Source organism: Meles meles, chromosome 17, assembly GCF_922984935.1.
Source record: "Meles meles chromosome 17, mMelMel3.1 paternal haplotype, whole genome shotgun sequence".
NCBI classification, from domain to species: Eukaryota; Metazoa; Chordata; class Mammalia; order Carnivora; family Mustelidae; genus Meles; species Meles meles.
Window position 1 is genome coordinate 54,790,377 of NC_060082.1, and position 17,658 is coordinate 54,808,034.

The following is a 17,658-nucleotide window of genomic DNA, read 5'->3' on the forward strand; positions in this document are numbered from 1 at the left end:
TCCTCTTCCACCCAAGGATAGAAAACCATTCCAGGCCCCGCATCTTCTTGCCTGGCCTTCCTCATCGCCGACACTATATGGCAATCACTTTGACCGATGTTTATTGCCTGTTTATAATGTGCAAGGCATGGTGCTTGGCACAGCTTTGATTCATGGCTGGTAGATTACATTTTAGGTCTTTGGAAGGTAGAAGTTAAATTAGCAACCAAGCCAAGACTCAACTTCCGTTTATATATCTAAGTCCTCAACATCTTTATCTTCCTTCCTCTCGTGACATTATTCTCTTCTTCCTCACAGTGGAAAGAGACCATGTTTCAGTGTCCCAAGTGGGTCTCATACTTGTGGCTCATCTTAGCAGACATCTTCGCTACTTCCCAAGAGCTGGTTAGAAGAACGGCCTTTCCTACACAGAAAAATGTATTTCCACCATAGCTGGGACTTTGCGCTTACGTGGCAGCGTCTGGAGTGGGCTTAGATACTAAAATGTCAATCTCTAGTCATCAGGACAATTGCTCAAAATCCTCAATTTAGCAACAGCCAACTTAATTGCTAAATTTTATGTCCATCTGGCAATTGATTATAAAAGAAACATGCCTCTACCTGCCCCCAAATGCTACTATTCAACTACCCCCAAACACCAACAACCACAAGAGTTTTAAAAATTTACTGAAAGGACCAAATTACAGAGGGAAAAAAAATGTCCATTAAAAATAGCTGGAGTTCAGGACAGGTCTAATAAAAAAATATATAATTGGCATCTCTACCTAAAAAGTCAGGTTCAAAATATAAAAGAGTCATAAAAAAGAGCCATTTTTAAGTCGAATACAGCTGAGTTTTATATTTAATTGTGCTCTCTTGCTTTCCAAAATAATTTGCTTTGTGTATGTTAGGACAAAAGATTTCTGTGTATGGCTGAACAGAGGTTAATCATGCATAGAGGCAGCTGCACCAGACCCAAAGAACAGACCTTGGGTGAACGGGAGAGAGAGAGAGAGAGAGAGAGAGACCGACCAATGCCATCTGAATAAATCAGTACCTGTATATTTCCTTAAAGAAACACCAACAAGGACAAACCACGTCTTCTTAAAGATTAAAGAGAAACTCTGACTCCCCCCTCCCCCGCCCCCGTGTCCATTTTTCTCTCACGGGAGCCTCCCACCAGTAACGTGCTCTTCATAAGATTAACGTGCTCTTCTTTACATGGCCCAGGAGCCTTGCAGATGGTTTAAAGGGAGAATTCTTCTTATGGAATCTTAGGGATCTCAAACTGACTTTTCTCTTGACTCCATGATAAAACTTAACACCTTGGAAAAAAAAAAAACTGATAGCATTCAATATTATAATGAAATTTTTGGGGTCCATCTCTGACTCTACTCCTAAAAGAAGTTAAAAAAAAAAAGAAAAAGAAAAAGAAGAGAATGCAGGAAGAATAGCAGAAAAAGCACAGCTGGAAAAGCACATATTAAATACCAGCTCTCTGGGGCAATTGACAACTTGTGAAAGTTGCAAAGATGTAGGTTTCCTGCGAAGCGTTCGTGCCGTCAGGAGTGCAGCACGTGTGCGGATAAAAGCCTATGACTCTGAATAATAGGAAAGACTGCATTCCTCAGAAGATACTAATCTACGTTATTCTATAGATTGTGGAAACCTGACCTTTGGGGAAGCCTTTTGGTTTGGTTTGGTTTGGTTTGGTTTTCCTCGCGGGGGTGGAAAAGAAAAGGATATTGCACTTCCCGAATATGGTGAGATTTCGGACATGTCTTGAAGATCGCCGCACTCGGACTTGATGAGCGACAGGGACAGCCCTTCTGCGGTGCTGGGTGGGTGTGCTGGTGAACAAGGGTGGTGGCTCAGGTGGTGGGATGACATCTTGGTCCTCAGACTCGTGGTCTCCCTAGTTAAGTCTAAGGATTCGGGAGAGGCTCTGTCTTTTCCCGAGAAGGAGCCGGAGGGAGCACCTAATGGACTCTGAAATGGGTAGGCCATCAGGGGAAGGGGGAAGGGGTGGCGGAAGGTGGACGTGGTGAAGCCAGCGGTGGCGGAGAGAGGCGACTGGTGCAGGGGCTGGTGGTGGCCGCCGGCCGGGGGGCCGGTGGTGGCCTGGTCGGAGGAGTTTTTGCGGACCACCAGGGGCAGTGCTTCCGTCTGGTCTGTGGAACTGGGCATCTGCACGTTGCCAAAGGTGTCCAGGGGGTTCGGAATGATGACGTCGCCGAAGCACTGCAGGCGCTGGTTGGCGGTGTGGAAATTGTGGTTCTCCCCGTTGACGGCGAATCTGGCCTGGGGGATCTGGAGAGGCGGGAAGACCTGAGGAACCTGGCGGGAGGGTTTGGCTGCAAAGACTTTGACCACAGTGTCCACAACTTGCGACATAGCAGTGTTCAGTTCCTGCTTCAAGGTCTCCGCCAAATGTTTGCCTTCTGGTTGTAAGGAGTTTGGCCCGTGATCTCTCTCTTTGTTGTTGCCTTCACGTTTCGGCTTGTTCTCCGCCAGCTCCTGCTCCCTGATCAGGGCGCGGGCTCGGTCGATGAACTGTCCCGGGTCCAGCTCGCACATCTCGGTGTCTGACCGCCCCACGGAGTCCTGGGCCCTGGCGTCCAGGATCTCCGAGCGCATGCTGTCTTCAGACAGGTTCCCATCTTCATCATTTTCAGAGTCGGTGCTGTCATAGATTTGGTAGAACTTCTCCTGCAGCTGGCGCAGCTGTTTCTGCATGTCCTCCAGCTGCTGCTTCAGCTGTCGGCGCTCCTCTCGCTTCTGTTCTTTTCGGGCTGAAACCAGCTGCTGGAAACTCTGTTGCTGCTGCTGGGGCAGCTTCTGCTTGCGTTTGTTTTCTCTGTAACTTTCTCGGGGACTCACAGACTGCGGGGCCATCTCTCTTTCATTTTCATTGCCCCTTAATGCCACGCTGGGGGAATGGCTCATCCCCCGAATGATGTTCTCAACCCGGGCCCGCTTCGCTCTCAGGTGCTCATCACATAAGCGATCCATATCGAACTGGCTCATAGTAGGCCTGCCAAATGGGGAAAGACACTCTGGGGGGCTGTCTCTTGAAGAGTTGCTGCATATATCCTCCTGATGTACTTCGGAGCCTGTACTAGAGAGACCGCTGGCTTGGAAACTGGGCTCCGTGCCACCATTTTTGTTCATGTTATTTTTCAACAGCTGGGAAATTATGGTTGCTCCTGGAAAAGGCATCATGGCATCTTCATACGAGTTCGCCCTCTTCAGCAGCTTGCGGAGTACGTTTGACTTTTCCCCATCTGCGTGCTGAACCACGGAATATTCAACATCCTGCTCAGAACCTTGGGGATTCATGGCACTAAAAAACGTCGCTCTTGCCTTAGCAAAAAATGCAGATGCTGTCCCTACCGTCCTTTTCACTCCAATGTCAACTCTTCTCCTCTTGGTCTGCCGGCTTAAGAGGGCTGCGCTGTCATGGTCAGGCATCACTGGACGGCTACTGTGCCATCTTCAAAAGCTCGTCAGCTGGGCACAGCTCAAGAATCCCGGGACCCTGGCCAACAGAACAAAAGGACTGATGAATCATTTTCTTTAAATTTCTCCAAATTTCCTGACCTCAATCCTGAATCAAATGCAAAATGCATAGGCTCTGGGATTTATGGCACATTACAATTATTGCAATTTATTATGCACTCTGCTTGAAATGAAACATTTTTAAATATTTCTGCTCCACTGGTTTAAGATGGATTAAGATTAAAAAAAAAAAAGCAAAAACTGCTTAAGCACCAGTAATATGATTCTCTTTCACAAATGCCTAAAATGATACTGTTTATCTTCAGAAGAAACAGTAGATTATAAGAACACAGCCTCTGACAACCAATTGATTAAATTTTGGGCATTGAGATTCATATTACAGAAGAAGATGGAAGTGATCTATACTTAATAAGGTTCAATTTTGAGGCCGTGTGAAATTTGGATGAAAAATTCCATTTCTGAGTTTAAATTTTTGTGGTTTTAATGCTATTAAAGGAAAAGGACTTGAAAATAAATGCAAATACTTAACACGCCCCCTTTATTGCTGAATTTTAAAATATTTTTGTCATATACAAAAAGGGAACGAGAACACCCCCATCAGCATCTTTCCAATATAAATGGTCAATTTAAAATTGAAATAAATGCACAAATACTCATTTTACAAGTCTGCTTATTTAGCAGAGATATGCATTTTTATTAGTAAAATCACATTCGAAAATGGTATCTGTTGCTATATTTTAACACAAGTGTGAGAATATTTATACATTTCTGTGATGTCCTTTTGATGACTTAAATTTTTACAAAGTTGGACTCGCTGCAAAAGAAGGAACTGTCACATTTTAGAAATCGATATGTGGATCAATAAGTTGAGTTAGGCAAGGGTAGATAAATCTTTGGTATCAGTTTTCCTCTGTTCCAATCTGCCAAAATAATACTCCAAATGCCTAAGGAAACTTTAACATACACCATTTATGAATTATATTTCTTATGCCAAAGTAAAGAAAAAAAGATAAATAAAGGGGAAAATGGCATCGATCAAAATACAGGAGGAAAGAGCAGTACCTTTTCTGCATATGAACTTCCATTGTTTCTTGAGGACCCATATAAAAAGAGAATATCCTTCCTTGCATTTTATAAAAGGCACTTGACATATTTTGTGACTTATTACCTAGTGAGGCTAGCCCCCAATTTTGTGTAAATATAAGATGTCATATCTTTTTGCTTACAATTAACATTTTATGAAGAAAATGAAAATATTTTTTTCACACAGGGTTTATCTAATATTAAACTTCACGTTTGCTTAACAGAGCACATCTTCACAATAACAGGGTCTATTGCCAAAGGCAGCGTGCAGAGTGTTTGGAACAGCTCCCATCTCTTTCGGTTCACCTGTAAAAACATCTACGTGCTCCCTAGGACGGCATCTGTGGCTAGTTTTAAAGAATGACTATCCATGCAAATAGGCATAATTTCAGCATGAAATAACCTGTAAAAATCAAGAAAATGCTCAATGCTTAGATGACAGTGTGTGGGTTTTAAATTTTTTTTTTTTAAGCAACAAAGATTTCATCCTGCATTCCTTATTCCTGGTCTCTCTATGAAGATAAAGCATTTTTTTAAAAAGACCGTTTTAGAGTTCTCAGGCAGGCGATATGATGCTTCTCCATATTTTTCATAGGCTTAAAAATGAAATACTTTTTGTATGCCCCAGGATAAAATTTCCTGAAGTCGGAATGGAAACAGATCTTAAGAACTTCAATACAGGTTTCAAAATCGGTTTCAGTATGATTTGGAACCCTCACACATCAGTAATAAAACTGCATTCAGGAATACAAAAATGCAATGACAAATATTTGACTGACATATTCGATCTGATAAATCGGGTGTAACGATCAGATGAGATAAAGAAAAAGACCGAGACAAACAAGAAAAGGGATGAATTATTTCAAAGCCCAGGAAGACTTGCACATTGGGGGTAGGTCTTTGCAAGGAGGACTTTTTTGTACGTCTATCAGCTCTCCAAAAATAGAGTTCATTGCCATTATTTAAAAATTTTACCTTTTTTTCTTTTTGTGTGCAAATCCTTTTCTCTTTAATATCACCTGAAAAACACATGAGTCTCCAATCAAAACCTTGAACAAACTTTCTGCAGTCTTATTCTTCCTTTATTCATCTTAATCTAGATTTTCCTCCTACCCATCCTTACTAGGGGAAGAGCATTTCTGCAACAGAGGCTCAGAAATGACAGGCTGGTGTAAGAGATGAGCAGAAGGTCATGCCCAGGCATCCTTCCTTTCCCAACTGCCATTTACCTCTGTGTCAACTGCACTTCCTCTCAGCCAGCCTAGGTATCAACAGCTGCATCCCTGCCTCATGCCCAAGCCAAGAAGAGGGCTGTGCTCTTCCTAAGGTGGACAGACACGATACTCTCATCTTTGGTGGATGGTTAAGTGTGAATTAAACATCCTTGTTGGGTCTTTCAAGAAGAGAACATCCTGTTACTTCCTTCAAATTCACCAAACTAAACTGATGCTTGCAATCTTCTTTTAACCGGTCATCATTTTTAGATTAGGTAACGATCTGTTATCTGTTTCAGGCTAAGAGAATTTAAACACTTTTAGGTCTTATAAAATGTTCAGCTGAGATACAACCAGTAAGACAACACAAACAGCAAAAACTGTATATTCCACTAAGACAAGGCATTATATTAACAGGCACAAGTCAATACATCTCTCCATAGAGCTAAGACCTGAAACTTAGGTATCGTAGTAGTACACACGGGGGCCATAACCCAAGGAGGCAATAGAGATGAAGCCATTATAACTGCTTGACGTAATACTTCATTAGCATCTTGATTCATAAACGAGATCTCTATGTGAACACATACACCACTTGAGAAAATGCATTGTTACGTGACGCTAATAGAAATTAAATCACTCAAAAACACTCTTAAAGGCGCTTCCCTGGATTTCCTAATTCAGAATTTAGAGAATGCTATGCACTGATTTTACCACTGATACCATCCTGTCCATGAAGATGTTTAGAAATTCCCTTACTTCTCAACATCTGTACTAAGCCACAAGGTTTCAACTACAATTATTATTGACTCTTATTATATTTTAATCTTAACATTAATTTTGAGTTTAACCAGGCAATATGAAACCTTTTGATCAGCACTTGTGAACATCTATATCAGCAAGTCTGCAGAAAAAATTACTGATATAGAATTTGAACCCAAATGGATGGTCGTTTGGGTACACATATTATATTCCTATAAACTCCTCTGTGATTGGTATGGAAACCTAGACAGAATAGTTCTATTTTTAAATATTTTGCCATACATTTGGTCCACGAATGCTTTACTAATTCTTAGACAATGAATATCTTGACAGAGCAGAGTCCTCCCAGAAAAAGATAAGAACACACATCCGGGTATAATCAAGTTAGATTGCAACTGCTCCAAAAGATTCATTAAGATCTGAATTATCTGAAGAATGTCAGACGATCTAACATGGGGACTCCTAAGGAACCTGGTGGCTTCATGTTAGAAAAGAATTTCCAGGGAAGAATTTCAAAGGAACACTGCAGTGTGTGAAGGAGAAAGTGGTTAAGTGCTCTACTTTAATAAAGAAGTTATTTGGGGGAGGGGAGCACAACTTTGACTGTATCTATCTATCTGGAGTCCAGATTCTAGACAAAGAAGTGTTCATTATGGTAATTATCCAAACAGTTCAGACAAATCTTTTATGAGACAGGGGGAGTGTAAGGTTGGCATGGTTTCCTGTTTGGATCACTTAGATTATCTGTCTTTGTTGATGAAATTATTTGAAGAAATTTCTCAAGCCTACACTTTATTTCTTACGGAAAACCGCCTTTGAATGGGCCTCTAACCTACTTGGGCCAACCTGGTTATGAAATTTCAAGTGGAATATCACTAACAAAGAACATTATAAATCCACCTAAAAATCAGTCATTCAAGGGGAGAAAAAAAGGTCAGATGGTTAGATGGAGGGACTCTCCTCCAACCCCACCAAATCACTAAGCTGCCCTCCTCACTGTATTCAAGAGTTCATTTCTGCTAATTAGCAACTTGCCCTTCGGAGATGTTTCTGCTTATTGTAAGGTTAAGAAAGCGTTTTAGGTTTAGTCTGAAGAACCCACTTGACACAAATTAATACTTCAATTAACTAAGATTGTATTGTCAAATCTTATATTAGGCTTCAAATTTTCCGATCACAAGAAAGTTCTCAAATCACAACCATTTCACTGAAAATTCCTCCATCCTATCAAAAATTCCACACATTTCCCACCTGCACAATGAGCACAGAGTATTTTCTGAGACATGCCAAAAATATTTACTTGTACGTATTTAAAAAGCAGTAATTCACCAAATTACTAAATAAATGATCTCAAGGCAAAACACTTACACTTTTTTCCTTTTCGTGGAACACTGAAACACTCTAAATGTCCTTTGAAGCATTAGAGTACACCGGGCAGTAAGGTTTGAGAAATTCCTCACATATATGTCCTTTCCAGTTTATACAGGTACTTAATTAGAATCCAATTATAATAACATGTCACACACAATCCATCTTCATATCATAAAACCACTAACATTTTATAATTTCTTTGTTAATCCTAAACCTAAAAATTCCTTATATTAGAAAATACAAGACAATCCTTTAAATAATATAAGAAATTCATGAAAAAGGCCTATTTGCACTTTGAACAAATAAAGAGCAACCCTAGCAGCTAGCTTATGTTTTAAGACTGCAAGTGCTCCTTACAGAGGAACCATGCTAGGAAATGAATAAAGTGAGAACAAAGATGCATGTTACGTATGCATGACTTTTTTTTTCCCACAAGGTGGTGATTAAACTAAACAGAATTCTGCATAATGGACACATAAAAAGTATCAGTAAGTATCCAGCGCAGATAATCCCCATTAAAAATAAAGCGAAGGGACATATCCATAGATGACATGAAAGAACTTCCAAAGAATCCGAGGAGAGTATTGGGGGAGGGACTTGAATGTGTTAAGGCCAAAGCACAAATACACAGGCTATCGCATTTTCGTGAAACAACGATCACCACCGAGACAGCAAAACCAACCGAGAAAGCCATTCGCCCTGTAATCTATTTCTATGGCACACAAGAAGTAGCCTGCTTCAAGAAAAACTTTTAAGCGTCAAGTTTGAATCATCCAGCCATAGTGCTTACATTGAATTCTCAGTATCTTCCTGCAACATCAAGCCTCAGGCCTTACCTTCCCCTATTTTACCATTACATAAACAGGTCCACGTTGTAGCATATGGACAGGTTAACCTGAACGCTCCACTCTTCCCTGCTCATCACACACAGCCCATTCCATTCCGAAAATCCTCAGAAGTTCTTGCAAGAAACTCTTCAGAGAGCTGACTGCCTGCATCTTGCATCCAATAGAAACGAACAGTTACCTCTCACGTACTTGAGATTTTCCTTCTCCATCCAAGTAATAACTAGGACATCTGGCACATGTCTGGTACAATGACAGGCTCATTCTACTTTATGAGAGTATTTAACATCGGACTTGAAAGACTTTGTGCTCGTACCTATTCTTTCTGGGCAGGGAGAAAGCACGCTAAAAAGATAAGCTTTAACAACAGTAACACTTTCAAGTGACTTTTGGTATCCTGGCAGTTACACACACCACCCATGGCTGCCCAAAACACACACGCACACAAAGACAGCTCTCCCCCACCCCCCTTTGGCACCGCAGACCTGAGAGATAGGCGTAAACCAAAGAGGGGAGCAAAAAGAAAGTCAATCTCCGTCCACCTGCTGCCTGAGGTGGGGGTGCTTTCAGCCGCCTGGCAGACAGAAGTCTGAGACACAGCCTCAGCTGCAGCCTGCCAACATCCTTAAGAAAAATAAACAAACACAAACCAACTCGCCCCCCCCCCACCCTCCCAAGCAAAGAACTCCCACGGCAGGGCTCAAAACGTTAACAGCCTGGTTCCCATTAGCCCGGACAATCCTATTAAACCGGGGCGCCCATAAATTCATAAACCTCGGGAAGCCTGGAGCACACATTGTGGTCTGGAACCGCACAGACACACACAGACACAGAGGAAATTTGCACCTGTCTTTCTTGACACAACACACCTGTCAGGCCCTGCCCATGCCCAGCACTCTACTAATAGACCTCTGCCTACCTAGTTTAGGAAAGGAAATTATTTTTTGTAAGGGAGGTTATAGGTGGGAGGGAAGGAGGGTGGGAGGGAGGGGTTGAGGGAGGGGGGTGCAGGGGGGAAGAGGGAGAGAGAACAAGACACTCACAGCCTTGACTTTGAGAGAAGGCCACCCTGTGCTTGCACTGTTTTTATAAGCTCAAGGAGACAACACAGACCTTCTTGGAAAAATAAAAACAAGCAGGTGAGTTCCCAGCCTTCCCCCAGGCGGAGTAGGGTTCTGGATTGCCAAGAACAGCAGCTTCACACTCCAACCTGCCTCCTTGGGCTATTTAAGACGGTCGCCCAACCCCTCCTCCTCCTCCTGCTCTGCCAGCCTGGAGGGTTCTCAACTTCCGAAAAGAGCTGAGAAGTGGCGGGAGAAGGGTGAGTCTCGCTGGAAAGCGACTCCCTTCAGCCATTCCACGCCCCGCACCCGAACTCCAATGCACATTTCTCACCAGCATTCAGTTTCAGCAGGAGTAAGTGGCCAGCCCGCCAGAAGAACCGACAACTTGCTAAACTGGACTTTGGTGATGTCTCCCTGCCAACCCCCCCCCCCCACCCCCTCGCCCAAGATAGCGGCTCTTCCCGCCCTCCTCGCCATTCTTCCCAGTAGCAATCCCCCTCACCTCTGTTCTCCTCCCCGCCCAGTCCTCCGAACTGGGGCAGAACCGCAGGTACCACCTAGACAAGACCAGATCCGAGCAGCCCGACAGCGCAGACTGCCAGCGAGCACGGAGAGTCCTCGCCTCGCGCATCCGCAGCGGGAGAACATCCCCTACCCCCACCCGCACCGGGACCGCTCGGGCCCCCCGCGGCGCTCGCCCCCCCCATCCCTGCACCACCCCACCTCCCGGGGCTCCCGCGCCGCCTTACCCAACTCAACTTGACCTAGCGCTGGCTTCTCGGAGCTCGGGAGAGGGGCGCCGCGCGGGTTTCCCGGGACCATCTCTCCACCGCTCCAACCCGATTTCAACATTTCGGCTTCGACAGCGTTTTGCGAGCAAAGTCGCAGAGCGCCCTCCTTCTCCCTCTCCCCTCCTCCCTACTCCCCAGCCCTCTGCTGGGGTTAAAAAGGAGAAGTGAAAGGTATGCAAATGACAAGCAAATTGGAAGAGCCTGGAAGAAAGGCAGCTATAATAAACAAGACAAAGAGAAAGGACGAGGGGACCAGCACCGGAGTTTTAGCCGGGGGAGACGGGGAGGATGAGGCTGGGCGGAAAGCGGGGATCCGGGCGAACAAAAAGCGACCCGGTCCCCCTCGCGGTCCTCTCTCCCGAGGAGGCAGGGCAGGAGAAAGAAGGAAAGGAAGCGAACGCCTCCTCACAGCCCAGAAACAGTACACAAAAGGTGACAAGATCAGCGACAAGTCCAGCCGTATCAGCCGCCCCCCCCCCACCGCCACCACCACCCCAGCCACCAGCAGGAAAGAGAAAGAAATAAAAGCCAAGCGGATCACTTACTCTTAGGAACTGGGAGGAGCGGAGCGCTGAGTTCCACCGAGGCTCCTGCTTAGAAACTGTTTAGAGCCTATTTTATGACGATTCATTTAAATAACACCATTTTCTCCTGGAAAAAAAAAAATGTTTACACGGGTATGAGTAATGGGAGTCTCTTTTCTTTTCTTCTCATTCAAGAACAAGCCAGGACAAGTGATTCTGGAAAAGGGGAGGGGACTGGCGAGCGGGAGCGGATACTTACGCGGTGCAGAGGGCAGGGGGACCGAGCGCGGCTTCGCCGGCAGGGAGAGGAGCACACGCGCGCGCACACACGCGGCGGTGTCTCGCGGGGGATGAATGTGATAATTGGACCCGGGCCGGTGAGTGTGCGCGAGCGGGCGCGCGGGGCGAGCGGGCGACGGAGAGGGGACGGAGGGAAGGGTGGGAGGGGGCAGGAGAGGAGAGGAGAGAAGAGAGGGAAGAAGAGGAGGCAGGGGAGAGCAGGGAGGAGCGGAGAGAAAGGAGCGGAGGCGAGAGGAGCGGCGGAGAGGGCCGAGCGGAGCGGGAGCGGGCGGCCGGGCGAGAGCTCTTTTGCGCCGCGGCGCTTCCCCGGCTGCAGATGGTGTATGATTTCAGAGCGCTCCCTCAGCTGAGGGCTCCGCTCCACAACAAGATTTACTTTAAGACACAGCTGAAGGAAACAGGAAGACTGCACGTCACAGTCTGACTGACGTACCCGGCCCCAGCACCCAATCGCGAGGCGCCTTCGGATTCAAGGGGGGATAGCGAGGCAAGAGAACTTGGGAGGAAAAAAAAAATATATAAAAGGGGTGGGGGTGAGGGGCTGGGAAGAGAGGAGGGGAGAGGGGCCCCGCGCTCCCCCTCCCCCCGCCTCCATCCCCGGCCCCCACCCCCGCCCCCGCCCTGCCACCGCTTCGGGGCGACGGGATCGCCGCGCCGGGGCCGGAGCGAGCCATCTGCGGGCACTGTGCAAAGCGGGCGACGGCGCGAGCGGCGCTCGGCTCACACTAGCTCGTCCAGGACGCAGGTCCTTCCCCCCACCCCCACCCCCCTTCCTTCCCCAGATACGGCTGATCCAGTTCCCCGAGGGGCCGAGCGTGGAGCGGACTTGGGTGGAGGAAGGCACGGAAAAGTATACTGGAGGAAAAGTGGGGCTTCAGGGGTGGGGTGGTCTAGGAGGAGGGAGCGGGGTAGCTCAAATCGTTCCACCTTTTCCATGATCATAGATAGTATCAAGAATACATGTCACCCTTGCTTCCTTTTAAAGGCGAGGTGGACAATAAAATACAGGTAGGTTTGGGATTAAAATCATGGGTGCCAGAGGTTTCACTTGGGCTCCGCTGCATCTGGTAGCCGATCAGTTTTGGCTGACTTCCAGTTCATCTCCCGTCAAAATTATTAGGAATAGGAGTATTTGCCCTTGGTTATTTGGGTTGTAGAAACAGCAGCCTTTTTTATTTTTTTTTTGAGGGGGGGTGGATCTTGCAAACATTACCTCGCAATTACCCAGCACTAACTCACTCACCCCAGAATGACCAAAGAGAGAGGTTTCATATAGGAGTACACAGTTTTGACGCCTGGGTAACAAACTTTGAAGTTTATTAGTTAAGAAATTTCAAACGCTTAAATTTCGGGCTTCAACATAAAGCTATAGAAAATTCACTTTGGTTTGACATTTCTTGGATGAAAAATAACTGGCAAGATTTCTTTAGATAATGTGGCTCTTAAAGAGCTCCTTGGGGGTTTGCAACTTACAAATGCTAAAGGGCATTTCCAGCCGCAGCCAGAACCTGTCTTTCACCGGGCACAGTAAAGGGCTTTTAATAAAGCAACCGTGTTTATGTCCTAAAGATCCTATAAAAGCCAGGACTTACAAGGGCTGCGAAGCAGAAACATTCATACCTAGTCGATTACACATTCAGTTTTTAGGTAGGATGGGGGCAAGTACTTTTCGTATGTTCCTCGAATTCAGGCAGATCAAAGGTTGAATGACTTTGGGACTTTGTTTATGAGCTATGTTAAAAGTACACTGGCGAACAACTACCACCATCTTCTGCAACACACACACACACACACACACACACACACACACACACCCCTCTTTCCTAGGACATTTACAGATTCAGCCTCAAATTCATCAGACTGAAGAAGTCTTCTCTTTGAATAAGAATAGAGATGATAACATGCCTGAGACTATACCCCGTAGGAAACTTTTGGCACGGGATTCAAACATTGAAAAGAAGGGGAAAAAATCAAGCTGGCCAGGGTAGGTGTCAGGGATCAGAAAAGAGACTTGCTTGAGCATCCCCAGCCTTCATTCCTCCCCTTCCGCCACCCCCAGACACTCCCTCCACACCATTAGGGAAACCACACAGACGCACACAAACACAACACTCACACTTCCAATGATCGGCTATTGTATCAAGTGTTGTAACCGGGATGTGACAATTTAGGCTGGGAACAGAAATAATCTATCAACGTGCCCATTAGATACAGGATGGAATAATGCTTCTATTGGTTGGGTCCTTTCGAGGTAAGCGGGTGTATTGAGCGAGGAAATGTGCGTTCTGTGAATGGATCAAGGCTACTTCCTTTCTTATTTTCCGTCCTATTATTTTCTTTAAGTATCCCAGTTTGTACATATGTTAGCGCCAGCCCACAAATAAACTGGTAGAAGTCAAAGATATATGCCCTCCACACCTTAAAGCAGTCTGCTCAGTTTGACATTTAAAAGGAAGGAGGGCAGGGAAGGAGGAGCGGGGGTGGGGGCGAGAAACGGAGCCCAGGGACAGAAAAGATTAAGAATCTGGAAGGAAATGGCTTGAACTTTAGCCCACAAGTTATGTCAATTGCACCTAGCGCTCGAATGCACGTTTTGCACACTCTATGCCCCGGAACTGGCGGCAGGAAAAGTTCCCTGCGAACCCCAGGAACCCTTCTGTCACTCCCGGGGGAAGGCAGGCCTGAATGGAAGTAGGGGTAACCCGCTTGGCAGACAAGGAAGCTACCCCCCCCCTCCGCCCGCCAACGCAGCGGAGGCTCGCAGCTCGCAGCGCTCTGCCGCGGCAGTTCGCAGCCCGCATTAGGGCGCAGGAGCGACTGGTTGAAATAGAAGCGCGCGCGACGCTGGGCAAGCGAGCTCGGTCCGCAGCCCAGCTCGGTGAGCTACGTACGCGGAGCCCTGTCCTGTCCCCTACCGTCGGGGCGACGTACAGACCGGGCTCCTGGCAGCCTCTCTTGCCCAAGCTGCGGCGCTCTCCCAGGTCTTGGGCCGCCCAAGAGCGAGGCGTGAGGCCCGAGCGCCCTATCTCCGGCGACTCCCGGTTTGTTTTCTGATAGGGGAGAAGCGATCGGTCTGGTCGGAGCCGAGAAGTCGCCTAGATATTGGCTCCATCTCTGCAACCAGGGGCCAAGCCTAGGGTCAACCCCTTCCTCCGCCCATTGGCCACACAACCCCAATAACTTAAAAGTTAACACAAGTTCTGACCGGTCTCCCAACAAATCTCATCCATGCAGACTGCATTTACTTATTTATGGGAAGAGGATCTGCCCTGAATTCTTAGTCAAACTCTTGCAGTTACCACTTAATGCATCTGGTTCTGGGTTAAACACACTTTGCTTTGACGTTTCTTCGGTGTATTTCGGCCCCTCTCCACAGCTCTTTCTTAAAGCCCTTAGACGAAGGAAGGAGGGAAGATGGCACATAAATTTAAAACCTTACAAAGGACGGTCATCAGATCCTAAACAAATCAATTCTGGGAATTTCAACTGGATCTGGCACAGAGGCCAACGTGAGCGTGCATTTCAGGAGAAAGAAGAAAGAAGATCCCTACCTGGACACACACACACACACACACACACACACACACACACACACAACCATCCACTCTCCACCACCACCACCACCACCCTGAAGAGGAGAAGAAAAAGAAAGAAAAACCAAGTCCAGGGTGCAGGCCGGCCTGCTTCCGGCTGTGGACTGACCGCCATTCTCTCATCCCCCACCCCCCTCTATCTCCTGTGCCCAGTGTGAGCCAAGCCCAACCTGGATCTCTTCTGAATGGGGGGGGGGGGGGGGTTAGAAATGCCACAAGATCAGTAGCAAGTAGCAGGTGCGGCGTTTCTGTCTTGGGAACCCCACTGCTTAGAAGCCTCCCCAGTGATGTTTGTTTAACCAACAGCTTTCAAAGTAAACAGAGGCCAAGGGCTCCAAAGAAGTTGAAATATAACCCTTATAAGAATTAGGGGGCCGGAATGCTGGCGGAAAAAGTAAATTTTTTTTTAAGTAATAAAGCTTCCATTCCAAATAGGGGTCCACCACAATGCCTAAAGGAAACTAGAATTGTAAAAAAAATATATAAATTCATCGAAAGGATTCATTACAATCACGTGACCTCCAAGAAAAGCACCCTTCGTACACACACACACCTGTGGGGCTGGTTGTCAGTGAGGGAAGGCGCACACTACTAACTTGATTTTGGGGAAGTGGGCGAAAACAATCGAAGGGAGGTACATTCCCAGCCCGGGAGTAGTAAAGAGTAGGCTTGGAGCTCTGCGCCGCCAACCCTGGCTTTGCCTCAGGCACCGAACTTTCCAATATCAAGATATTAACAGATGGTGGTGAGCACATGGAGGGCTGTTACTTACATAATCCAGCCACTCCGCCCGGCCGCGCCGAGCCCGGCAAGGCGTCCTCCAGGCCGCGCGCGCGCCTCCCGAGGGGTGCTGTTGCCCCCCTCCCCCGAATTAACGTGCCTTTCCCCAACCCCTCCCGGCTCTTTGGGGGCCAGGGTTTGGGGAGGTCGTGCTTTCAGAAAAACTATTCTCACCTATCGGGTTGTGCTTTACCTTCTTCAGTCCACAGCAGTAAAGAAGCTGGAGACCCAAGGGCAGAGGGAAGCGGAGGGAACGCTTTCGGGGAGACCCGGACGCTGTCCCTCGGGATCTGGGGGGACCAGGGAGTGGAATGTTCGCAATTTACATCCCTCCTTCTTTGGCTCAGATTAGCAGGTCTTTCCCAGTCCCTGAAATACAAAGGCAGGCTCGGGGCCGCAGCCGAGGGGGAGCGGGGTGGGGTGAGGGTGTGAGTGCGAGGGGACGCCTCTGCACGCGGGGGCGCAGTGGGCAAAGTTACGCGGAGCCGCCGGGCACCGCGACACTCCCGAGCTTCCGCAGGGTTTCAGGCGCCGCCGGTCGCGCGCGGGGAGTCCCTTCAGGCTGTGCGGCCGCCCGCTGCCTTCGCGGCCCCCGCCGCCTCCCCCGCGGCCCGGTCCCTCCCGGTGTGCCTTGTGTACCTCCGCCCGCGTGTCGGGGGACGTGTGTGTGTGCCGAGCCTCTCCCTGACGGCGCCTCCGGCCGCCGAAGCCCGTGAGGAATACGCCTGCGTGGGTTGGAAAAGTTTCGGGTTGGGAGGGAAGCCTGGGAGTCGCCTCTCCAGGGCCCCGGCGGGAGCGGGGCTGCCCGGCCGGCGGCTTCCTCCCGGTCTCCTCTTCCCTCCCGGCCCTTCCTTCCTCGCCGCGGCCCCGCGCGAGGTGTCGCGGCCTCTCTGCCCCGAGTCCGCGAGCGCGAGATGCTGCTGCGGCGGCCGGGCGCTCCGAGCAGAGGGCACGCCCCTCCGGCCGGCTCCAGCCCTCGGGGGTCCAGCTCGCCCCGCCGGGGCCCCGCGGCCCTCGCCTCCTCCCGGGCCGCCGCGGGGCCGGAGCCCTGCTCGGCTGGCCCGCGCTGGGCGCACGCCGGGCGCAGAGGGCAGCCACCTGCTCCCCGTGCCGCGCGGGGCACGGACCGTCGGACGCAGCCGGGCCGGAGCGGCCCCGCGGCCCAACCCCTGCCCCGCCCGCGCCCGCCTGTTGCTGTGGGGGCCGATCCGGTGGCGGCGCGCCCGCATCCGGGGACGCGCTCCACCTGGGCCTGGGGGGGCCTCTCTGGGGACCCAAGGAGGGATGGGGGCTTTCGAAGGGATGGAAACCTCCCCTCCTGTCCACTCCCTTTCTTTGGTCAATTAATCTAAGGACATTTGGCCTTACTCCAGCTTTTTCTTTGGTCTTTGACTCCAGGGTGTGAATTCCCAGGAGGTGCTCGATTTGGGGTGGGTTTTGGGGATTTGGGGTGATAGGATTTAAGTTATCCTTCCTGTCCATCTTACTGGCCTCTATGCAGGAGTGGGTAGAGATAAATAGGTGTAGGCCAGGCACAGAGAAGGAAGATCCCAGTTTGGATTTATTTGGGGGGAGAGAGAGAGTAACTCTGGAAAGTTGCATTTTGTTTAAATTAGAGCAAGACAAAGTTGAAAGCCAGATTTCTCTAATTTTTCTGGTGATATTTCTTTTATGAAGTATCTAAGTGTCTGTTTGTCATCATTTTAAGATCAAAAGGAAAATCCATATGCTGCAGAGTTTTTCAAAATTGCTATTTAAATATGTTTTAAATGTTTTATCCAACGTGGAGATGGCTGCTCAGAGGCAAGACCTGTGACAGGGATAGCGGGTTGG

At 48.2% G+C, this 17,658-nt stretch overlaps 1 protein-coding gene across 7 annotated transcripts in view; it reads right to left on the bottom strand.

Moving 5' to 3' along the window:
* The window catches only part of PROX1 (prospero homeobox 1), a 57,507-nt gene extending 41,023 nt beyond the window's left edge, over nucleotides 1-16,484 (bottom strand). The window contains exons 1-4 of one of the 7 annotated variants that reach the window (XM_045982513.1): nucleotides 16,465-16,484; nucleotides 11,174-11,279; nucleotides 5,557-5,600; nucleotides 1,726-3,517 (exon numbers count right to left, since the gene is read on the bottom strand). In XM_045982513.1, coding sequence (XP_045838469.1) covers nucleotides 1,726-3,450 — 1,725 coding nt within the window. In that variant the 5' untranslated portion in view covers nucleotides 3,451-3,517; nucleotides 5,557-5,600; nucleotides 11,174-11,279; nucleotides 16,465-16,484. Of the gene's footprint in view, nucleotides 1-1,725; nucleotides 3,518-5,556; nucleotides 5,601-10,586; nucleotides 10,748-11,173; nucleotides 11,280-11,411; nucleotides 11,911-14,367; nucleotides 14,511-16,464 lie in introns of those variants that run through there. The other 6 variants (XM_045982514.1, XM_045982512.1, XM_045982510.1 and 3 more) reach the window with 6 other exon arrangements.
* Nucleotides 16,485-17,658: the final 1,174 nt, after the last annotated feature.